The 11,209-nt window shown below is 42.3% G+C and overlaps 1 protein-coding gene across 1 annotated transcript in view; it reads right to left on the bottom strand.

Annotated features, from left to right (window-relative positions):
- LOC132981930 (short transient receptor potential channel 7-like) overlaps positions 1-10,828 on the bottom strand; it is a 46,914-nt gene extending 36,086 nt beyond the window's left edge. The window contains exons 1-2 of the mRNA XM_061048070.1: positions 9,908-10,828; positions 4,045-4,807 (exon numbers count right to left, since the gene is read on the bottom strand). Coding sequence (XP_060904053.1) covers positions 4,045-4,807; positions 9,908-10,386 — 1,242 coding nt within the window. The 5' untranslated portion in view covers positions 10,387-10,828. The remainder of the gene's footprint in view (positions 1-4,044; positions 4,808-9,907) is intronic.
- Positions 10,829-11,209: the final 381 nt, after the last annotated feature.

The following is an 11,209-nucleotide window of genomic DNA, read 5'->3' as shown; positions in this document are numbered from 1 at the left end:
AACAGTTACCTCTGTTGAATGCTTATTGAATTAATCTCAAAATTCTGAATCCTCCAGTTCAATATATGGTAATTTCTTCCACTTCACTTTAATGAACAATTCCCGTCAGGCCTTTCAACCCGCTCTCATCCTTTTCTTTCACAGTTCGTTACAGTCTTAAACCCTCTGCTCCTCTGTCTCCTCAGCCTTTCTTTCTTTCTTTCTTTCGCCTCCTCACCTCCCTGCCTCGTTCTCACTCATGCTCCTCACCACAAGCCTGAGTAGTCCTAACAGTCGGCAGATTGGAGCTTCTGGCAGGTTGAGAGTCCCAGAGGACTGATTCTTATTATGTATTCAGTGCTCTGTTTGGAATGTGTTCAAACACATTATTACAGTGTGTTGATAATGCCTGCTTTCATCAAACCCTTTACACAAGTGTCCCTTTCTGTTGGGATGCACCTTTACTACAGGTATGAAACAGTCCTTACTACTTTCATTTACTAGTGATGTACTGACCTTGCACATAATTAGCATTCAAGCGGGGTTACTCTCTAGTTTGACTGGAACTATGAGTTGAATATAAAATGCTTTAATACGTTAACAGAGTGTTCGTACTCTTAAGTACCAAATAGTTGTAATATGTAGAATAAGCTACATTTTTAAATCTGCACCAAAAGGCGCACATTCTGAAAAAGTTTGTTGAAAGGTGACATCAATACAAGCAAATTTAAAAACTGTTATAATTTCTAGGCATTACAGTAAGCAACCGCTGCAAGCATAAATTAGGCCTTTGGGAAAATCAAGTAAAACTGGCATTTGGGTTTTGACTCCAGGCTTTTAAGTTAAATCAATTTATCATCTCTTGTCTATTTACATTCAGCGAAAGGCTTGAGGGGTCGTAAATGTCGGAGAATGTTTTCTTAATGAATCGTGTTCCATTATACAGCAAATACACACAATCAGAATCACTATATGTTCAGCATGTTTGAAAATCCAATCACAACCCAGTATATGGGGTTTGTGCCTCTGGGGCTGAGATAAAGGAACAAGAACAATGTTGTGAGATTGAAAATAGAGACAGAGTGATGTGAAGCAGAGTGAGAATGGTTACAGATGAGTGAGCGGAGGGAGGGGGGGGGGGGGGGGGGGGTGATGTAAGATGGAGGGATGAGCAGAAGAGATGGCTAGAGGGAGTTAGTGTTGTTGCTCGTCACTGGACCTGTACCAGTCGGTTTACCTTTTTTTTTTTATCCTTTTTCTGTGGACTCTTTATTTCCAACAAAAATCAAACATGCCAAGAGAACAGGATGAATTGGGAATTTACAAAATGTAACTGAGACCCTCTTCCTCACTTTCTTTCACTCTCTCCCTGTGTCTCAGCCTCCTTGTGTGTGTAATCTAAGTGTGTGTTTGTGTGTTTGTGTGTGTGTGTGTGTGTGTCCAGAGGCTTTCTTGAGAAATCAATGGGCTGTCTTGAAATATAAGATGGTTAAAGATAAATGTTATTCCATTAGGGAGGTCCTCATGCCTTTAGCAATCGCCACATCAACGTCAAACCCAAACACCAGCAGTTCTGTCATCTCTGTACTCTGACAGGCTACAAGGTACGTGCTACAGGGCGAGAAAGTGAATTAGCTTCCACTCAACGTTATGTACTGTTTATGTGTATACTTTTACTCCTTGTAAGAAAAAGTGTATACATGAGTAGGTTCGAATATAACACTTTGTTACTCTGCCTACATTTAGCATTTAATCATGGTGACTTGTATTTCAAATAGTTGCTAACTGACAAGCAAAATAGCTAAATAAGCAACATTCTGAACATTAATATGGTAAAAATGAAATATACACTATGTGGTGGAATTTCTGTACCTATGTATTAAGATTTAAGTGTACAAACATCATTATGTTTATTCACTGTTCTCAGATGTCAGTCAGACCTGATAGAGTTCAGCTGTGACTAGAAACCAAGGACAGCAAAGTGTGTCAATGGTCTTCCCCTTCATATCTGCATGTTTGGTAGACTTAGTGTCTGTTCCAAATTGTACTACACAGATTAGTTTAGGTCAGTGTGACTCTGACGTCAATAATGCATTTTCTATATATGCAAAGCCTGTCGAAGAGTTTGAGAGAATTGGCATAGCCTGGACACAGCATCAGACGTGTGCTTGCTACTCCATCTCTGCTCCGGAGTATTCTTGTATGTATAAACTTTCATCAACGTAAGTCATCTCAGTCAACTGCTTAGCTTAGCTTGATTGCAGTCAGGCCCACGACCGTTAGAGGGTCTGCAGTCAAATGTCGAAATGTCCTTGATCAAGACACTGAACCCTAAATTGCCCCCGCTGCCACGCCTGCAGCGTGAGAATGTGTATGAATGGGATTAGTTATTATGATGGACACTTAACTTTGCAGCCTCTGTCATCAGTGTGTGAATGTGATGTGTAGTTTAAAAACACTTTGAGTGGTCACAAGACTAGAAACGTCTATACAAGTACTACCCAAGCTGTCCAAGTCAATTTACCATTTGACATTCTTCCCAGGCCTCTGTCCTGTTTAAAGTAAGCAGTATTTAGAAAGTGGCTAAAGCTAACATTGAATTGACACATGATAGAATGCAAACATAAACTTTAGAGACTTCTGAAATGTTGGTGTTACTCGCTAAAGTGAAATCTTTTGAAGCATTTAGGTGTCATCAATGACAGAGTGTTGCAACTGTTATCATACATTCTTTGTCAGTGACATCATGCCTCAATCTCACTAACTCCTTTTCTCTGATGTTTAATCTTCACCCATGAAACAGGACTACAGCTACCTGAGGCTATTGGCACCCTGTATCATATGATGCTGGCAGAAGGACAGGGAGCCATATACAGAGAGGAGACAAGGGGTGATAATGAGATGGTAATGAGACGGATGAGCTCCAACACAACTCTGCTCCCTCAGGTGAGCCCTTCTCATTAACTTGTCTGCAGTCAGGAAACATGATGGCAAGCAGACAGGCTGAATGACAAACACAAAGATGGGCAGAAGAACTGATGAGAAAATGAATAAGGTCAGGCAGGTAAAAACAGAGAGCATGTGGGTGAATGAAGGTAAAGGAAAGGAAAATATGGAGTGTTATCACATCATATTTATCTGATTAGTTTAATCATATGCTTGTGCCTCCTTCATGAGCAGTGAGAAGCATACTGGTTTTCAGTACAGAGTCTACAGGTCGGCTGTTTAGCTTGCTCAGTGATTCTTTCTCTCATTTGTCAGTGTATTTGCTTCCATTAAAACCATAAGCCAATTTATCACAGACAGGTGTAGAAGCTGGCACAGTGGGCTGGAATCATGTCCTGTATAGTAAAGCCTGCCCAAATCTGCCCAACACTGTAAGTCAGTGGGCGTTCTTTCCCCCAAACCGAGACAATAAACCAGCTTTGGGATAAATGTCAGTACATCAAGACGGGTTTATTTACTGATTAAAACAAACGTTTTGGAGAGTGAGTGTGGACTGCACATATCAATATTGTGGCTGCAATAAGTCTATAGATCAACAATTATGACAAGACACTTTTTTACACCACTACTGTTATCATGGAAGTCCGGTTCTGTGTCCATATAGCTTGTTAAATCTTTATTCTCAGTATAAGAGCATTAATGACAAGATATTTTCCGTTATGGCAAGTACAGAGGAGCATCAAAACTCTTGGACTTCCAAATCTTCAATTCAGCTGTAGGTCCCTAATCTGCATAAACTCATAGAAACAGAAGAAATAAAGAAATATATGGGGATGGGAGAATGTAAAGACTGTAATCATACAAAAGGGTATAAGTTACAGGTTGTGTAAAGTTGTTATTAACATTAAAAGATGAATTAAATTAATTAAAAGCATTTTTTGTGTGTTTTCAAAAGATGTGTGTATCTTCTTTTTCATTATTTTATTCCTAAATCTTGTCAAACAATACAAATGATGTTGTAGTTGACTGGACACAAGAAAGTCAGGGAACGAAGTACAAAACTACTGATTCACAAAAAAAAGACTAAAATACAGAGAAAAGAAATTGATATCATCTTACCTTGAACTCGGTCTCAATGTTTGCCAGTCTTGCCAGTTCATTGCTGAGCTCGAGGGCGGTCAGCACAGGGTCTTCACTGCTGAGCGACAGGTACGCTGCACTGGCCAGGCCTTTATATGCATTCATCCTGGAGCGCGAGTGGCTGAACGAGTCTTCCTTCTGTTTGTCCACACACTCTGAGCACTTACAGAAGTAATCGTGTGGCCTTTCTATGCGGGCCCCCTTCGTCAAGAGGATGTGAACGATTTCGTACTCCTGGCAGTGAGCAGCAAGGATAACTGGAGTGACGTCATGAGAAAAACGGGTCCCGTCCTCGTCATAGGCATAAAAGTCGTCATCTCGCATCTCCTGCTCCAGAGGGCTCAAAGCCAGCCGGAGACCTCCACCAAAGGCAGGGTGGGCAAGGATGGCTTCAACAATTCTTACATAACCCTTGGAGATAGCCAAAAGCAGACCGTCGCCGATCCTCGCCAAACCATCCTTCTTCAGAAGCAGCTCGGTCACTTCTAGGTGCTCATTGCCAACTGCAAGCTGCAAAGCATTCTGGCCCATGTAGTCCACACAATTGAAGTTAAGGGTTTTGGACTCTTCCAGCATTTTGCGGACCACAGGAATGTTTCCATATTCAGCAGCATCCAGGAAACGCTCCTCTTCTGCAGTGAGTGCCGAGCCACGTTCATTGAACATGTAAGCTGGGCCCCGCACTGCTTGGCGTCGCCCCTTCTCTCTTAGTGTGGTGTGCCGACGATGCATGGCCTCCACCCTGGAGACAGAAAAGAGAAGACAGTGTGAAGGCGACGTTATGGAAAATTCAAGGGGAGAGCAAGGGGAAGTATTCATTAATAACATAAAACTGATTATGTTGCAACTAGGCAAACCAAGTCTTTAATGTCTCTCTATGGACGAGGGCAGCTCTAACCCAATCATCACTCCTCAACGAACTCTTCAACTCTGACCCAACTCTGACCCTGTCCCTGAGCAGATCAATGACACTCCACTAGGGTCAAAGCACTCTGCAAGGCCATCTCAGGTCAACAGCTCTGATTGGCAGGGGAGAGATGGAGCTGTCACCCTCTGCTCTGGCATGACGAACTCACACTCTGAGTGAGTGGTCATCCAATGACTCTTTGACCGGCGCTGAATTGGTCGTTGTCAACACATTCACTCACAGAGGCTTGAAAATGTGCCTCCTATTCAATATGTCATTTTTTTCTTCCTGTCACATCCCAGCAGGACAGAGAGACATTTTCTTTATCAATAAAGACAAGAATCACAGGTTATAACCCTTTTTGCTAAATAAGTTTTTAGGGTCTATTGCTCTCCCCTAAGTGTATTTTTTGTTGACACACATAGATCCACAACAATGCCTGCATATTCTGAGTGGCCTGACACTCCGACCCTCAAACTAAAATAGCTCAAAAGTTTCCCCAAAGCAGGAACATTGCAAGGCAAAGAGACAGAGTCTGTCACTCTGTGGGAGCAGAGCAAATAAATGAGAAGTGGCAAGAGAAAAGCAGTCGTGGTGTTGGTGGAAAATGTATACCCAGAACAGTCTGTTTTCCCAGAACACTAAAAGAAACAATTAAGAGATTTAATTTATCAAATGTGATTTAGGCAGTTAGAGTACACGTGAACATTGAGTCAACACACCTACTGCTAACTTAAATCAAGTCTGTCACAAAGATCTTCAATTTCATTTGCATTAATGGTCTCTGAATTGGTGCAGTGTGCCTATAAATGATAGGAAGCAGTTTCACAATAAGAGCTGAATTTGTGGCTGGCATGCATGGAGATCTTGACATCGATGCTAAAGGTGAAAATGGAAACCTTTTCATGTGGAAAAAAATGTCCCCTAGGTGTTTCAAAGGACGCAGAACTGAGAAGATGAAGAGTGCTCGCCAGGAGAAAGCGCTGTGGGAGACAAATGTATGTATATATGTATGTACTGTATGTGAGCGAGAGAGAGCGAGAGGGGGAGGGGGGGAAGGGGATACAGGGTGTGTTTCTCAGTGAATGTGTATAGGGTATAAAAGGTCTGGAGCTCTTGATTTTCGAATTAGACAATCAGCTGTGTGTGCCTTAAGCTGCAAATCAATTGTAGACTGCAAAATGTATACCTCTTTCTCTCTCTCTCTCTCTCTCTCTCTGTGTGTCTGTTTGTATGTCTCTCTATTTCACATACACAGCAATTGCTATCTTTTCCACAGATTAACATACACAAGTATGCGAAAATATATATATGGTGCACGGATGGACAAGCTATCCGTATGCCAAGAACAAGGACACAGCATACTGTACATCATGTGTAAAATACGATGAAAACCAATACATATCGATGTAATGTAAATACAATTTCAGTATAATGTTAATACTGTGTTTATGGTGGTTTTATTAAACTAAGGTACTGTTTTCTTAAAGTTTGTGTTGATGGTTTTCTATAATGCACTATGCTGTCACGTGCACCTTTTATGCCCCTCAACACCTCCACCTCAACCTCCACAAAAGCTCACAAATACGCACACGTGCACACACTCAAACACATTTGTAAACATTAGGAGGATTCCTCATAAATAAGGAACGGTCTGGCTGGCAGCCCACTTAGATAACCTCATAGTCTGGTAATGAATTGTCATTTTCCATCATTCTCTATTCTCCTCTCCATCCATCTGTGACTGATTTGAAACATAATTTACCTGCATCATTTCTGTGCAGATTTCAACGTAAGGAGGTGGCCGAGACAAAGCAGATGGATCGGTGGAAAGTGCATGTGTGGAGAAAGAGAGACGGGCAAAGAGATGAACAAGAAGATAAATTTGTGAGTGAAGGAGGGATCACATGTGTATGACTGATTATATTCAAGCATGTACCTTTGCTTTGCACTCTTAGGACTGCTTGTTTGCAATCCAAACAAACAGGCTTTTTATCAACCGTTGTTGTAACAGTTTTTGATGTTAGACAGAGAGAAGGGCCCCAACTACAAACATACTGTATCCTAGCCCACTAGTCATGTTTCTGCATGTAGCCCTTAAATCCATACACCTTTAATCCCTGTTTTGGTTCATAAACACCTGGGGAAATACACAAGGGTGTATTGGTAGATGTTCGACTGTCCTCACAAATTTCAGCTCTCCCCCATTTCAAAGTGAGCTGGAAGCACTTAGTCAGCTTACGTGAAGGAAGTGCAGAAGGGGTTCTGCATTTTTAGTTGGAACAGCAATGTAGGCAATATTTCCACATTTAATCTGTTTGAGATTAATTGACTGTATATGGCAACTGGTACATGATGATATGGAACCGTTAATCCCAGACCCCTACACTACACAGGCTAAGATGTTGCTCAGTCTACCCAGCTCTCATTTAAAAGCTGCATTTAACTCAGACGTTGCTTCAGATCACTCAGAGCTCCCGTTCAAGCCAGCAGCTCCCTTTCCTATTAACCACAGAACTGTCAGAAAAGAGAGAAACTATCTCCCACCTCTGCTACCAAGGATTCCAGCTGCACAGTATCACAGCACACCACTGCTAAACCTCCTTTTAACAACCAAGCTCTTTCACACCTTTAGTACTGTATTTGGATTGTATCCTGTTAGCAGTCAATATTCATGTCAAGTAAGCACTGTTTGAGACAGTAAACCCAGCAGAGAAAAATAGACATTGATGCCATTTAGATGAATGAATAAAAAGCTCAACTGCATTTCAAGAAAGACAGTGTTCCCCTGCGAGATTTCACTCTCAAATAAGTGAAAAGAACACTCAGATTTAGGGAATAAACATACCTAGAATATGTAGTTCTTTCAGAAAGGAGAGTAGGTGACAGATATTGTATGCAACCTTTATTGAATACTCAGATTCAGAATTAAATTATTCAGACTGCAGAAGATGCACCTTAAAAGAATTGATCAGATAGTCAGCTTTACTACATAAATCGCAATTCTCACAGAAAGCAAAAGCTGGGAGTCAAAATACTCGAGAAGACTGCACCTACCGGCCAACAGAGTTAAAGGACCAAAACTACTCGGTTAGGTTTGGAAAACAGGATTGTAAGTTTAGACAAAAAAACAATACTTAAAGGAAACTGTAAAAGATAAAGAGGAAGTGAGGTAACAAACGTTTGTTTATTCCGCTCATCAAATCAAACCAACTTGTAGCAACTGAGCTTCTACTTCACTGTGTGCTCATCATAATTACTACAGCCACAAGGCATCAACACCATCAGGAAAATAGGGGTCACACAACCTCAATAATAACTGCTTACTCAGCTGAATGAGGCAGAGTTGGGCCATTCCACAAACTTAATCTAGGTTTTTTATAAAACAGCTGTGGAAAGACCTAGAAGTCCATTTTGTCTGGTAGGTTATGCGATTTAGTAATGGTGAATCAAGTTTAAAATGAAAATGTTGACGTATTTAGTGAAAATAATTTTCAACTCAGCAGGAATATTTACATAAGTGACTAATGAGTCGGGACTTTATCAGTGCACAGACATGAGATGAATGCAGAAGAGGACTTTCTCTCTGCCTTCTCTCGCGCTTTATCAAACACACACACACAGACAGACACTCTTTCAAGCAGTAAATTGCCAATTTTAAAGATCAAAGGTGACTTGCTCACCATATTTCACTGGTAATGAGAAACAGGCATGTTCAACCTCTTTCTTACCCAGTCTATCTCACAGACACACACACACACACTCATCCACAAAAGACGTCCAACATTTAAGCATCAGTGAAAGCATACATGCCTCTTTCCCCAGCGAGTCCTTTCATGATGAACACTTGTGTTTCAAAGGAGCAGGCCGAGGAAGATCAAAGAGCCAACACTGAGGCCTGCCACTCTCAAATGTGATCACAGCTATGCTCGCTGTCCCCTGTCTGAAGTAGTTAAACATATGTGAAGATTGTGTGATATTTTATAGGATACTTTACTTTTACAATGGTAGAGAGCCTCTTAACCAGGGTTTTTGGAATGCGTCAGTATGACATTGTGGGGATGAACTGAGCGAGTGGATTTCTGCAGTCTACTCAAGCTCAGTATCACATGGTTTTGCCCGGTGTGCCTCTCCTGTACTCAAACTAATCACACAAACACACACAATCCCTGTTGACTGCTGCTTGTGCATTCATGCACTAGAACCAATCAAGATGCTCTCTCTCTCTCTCTCTCTCTCTCTCTCTCTCTCTCTCTCTCTCTGCACGAGGATGACAAACTGTAAGGGCTATAGTGGAAACCCCCCACAGACACACTAATTCATTCAAACCCCCCCCCCCCCCCCCCCCCCCCCCCCCACACACACACACACACACCCCTCACTTCCCCTCTGTGCTGTGCATGTATTTCCAAAGGACAGTACAACAGCCACACTCAATCATATTAGCAGGATAGAGTGGGAGCTTAAGCTTCACACATTACAGTGTTTTACATATTTTAAGATCAAAGTTACAATAACAGCAAATAGGTCTAAATATTACTCAGTAAAGGCAAATACGATGCACTTAATTTAGGAAAGTCTATTTTTTCTGAATGACAGCAAATTTATGAATATGTTCCAGCAATACTAACATAGTGTATAACAGCCAAGGACTATTGGTATAATCCATAAAGGAACAATCCTCGGTCTGCAGCTGCATGGACAGGTGGAAGCAGCTGCTTTACTCACTCTGGCCTCACATGTTGAAATTCCAGGTGGAAGAGTAGACGTTGATTAAAATATTTCAAGCTGTGCCATTTCAACAGTGTTGTTTTATTCATTACAGAGTTTTACTAAGCAGATAAATTATACACCAGGCCAAGAAACTGGTTACTTTACTCATGAATTATGCCTGTGGATGAATAAAGCTGCAGGTGATTAAAGAGGGTGACTCACGTTTGCCTGGTTTCAGAGTTGAACTCTGTGTCGATGTGTTCAGTGGAGTTGTGGTTCCCCTGGTCTGGGAGCTCCGGAGTCCGCTGGAGTCTCTGTCCGCGGTGCTGAAAGCGCTCTGCGTTCGCCGCGCCTCGTCCTCTCCATTTGGGAAACGGGTCATCGTAGCGGTCGTACACCGTGTCTACCCGCACATCCTGCCGGGACAGAAACGGAGAGCCGGTGTCCTCGGTGCTGTGGTGAAACTTTGGTGTTGTAAGTCGTGGGGAGTCCCGGCTCTCTTGAGACTGGTGAAGACAGTCCGAGGAAGCGAGGTAAGGCGGGTCTGTGTCCCCCAGCAGTGGAGAGGCTGAGGAAAAGACGTCCAAGGGCCGGGGGGAAGACGGAGATCCTCGGGGAAGACAGAGAGACAGTGGCGGGGAGGGAGAGTCGGAGAGATGCCCTCTCTCGCCACAGTCGCTTTCCTCACCTTCGTCAGACATGAGTAAAGCTCGCGGTCAGCATTGACTTTGTATATCTTTAGCTATGTGACAGACATTGGATGATGTTTGTCAAAGTTTGCACAGCACAAGTTTGCTGCTGTGCCGCGCGGCAGCGATGAACCAAACCTCCACGAGAGTGTGCGCACCAATTACAAAGCACAGAGTGCGCGCGCAAAGAGCCAGCCCTTTACAAAATGGAAGAAACAAATGACAACAGCGCAAAAAAGCAACACTCAAGTTGTATTAACCTAGAAAAACGACTCTGTTCTATGGCACTCCTGATAAAAAAAAAAACAAAAAAAAAAAACGGACTGCTCCAGGCTGTGCTTTTTAAATCCTTGTTAGATACAGTTGGACTTTGAAATCACTTACTGCACTGGTTAGCTAACACAAAAGTCTAGATGACTCCCAATTGTATTCAAACCGACGACCACGCACATAGTCGACTATTCATCGAGAAACACAGAAGAATCCACTTGAAAGAGGTTGACTGGGAGGTTAAGGGGTTAACACGCCCACCTGTTGTAGACCAATTATTGTACTGACATAATCCTGTTTCACTTAAGAGAACAAGCAATTATTATAAAGTAGCCCGCACGTGCATCTTTAGTGGTAAGGTTTATGCTAGGATGCACTGGATCCTTACTTGCTCTTAGGTAACCAGAGCATAAAGCCTGTTAAGGTCTTTGTCTTTAGATATGAGGAAGTTGTTTATGTACACAATGTGTACCAAGCCCTGTGTGTGTGTGTGTGTGTGTGTGTGTGTGTGTGTGTGTGGTCCTGTATTTAGAGGCAGGGACCCATTAGTCTTGATGGAGACTTC

Source organism: Labrus mixtus, chromosome 10 (genome assembly GCF_963584025.1).
Source record: "Labrus mixtus chromosome 10, fLabMix1.1, whole genome shotgun sequence".
In the NCBI taxonomy this organism is placed as follows: domain Eukaryota; kingdom Metazoa; phylum Chordata; class Actinopteri; order Labriformes; family Labridae; genus Labrus; species Labrus mixtus.
Note: the sequence above shows the minus strand (reverse complement) of the source record. Positions and strands in the feature narration are given on the sequence as shown.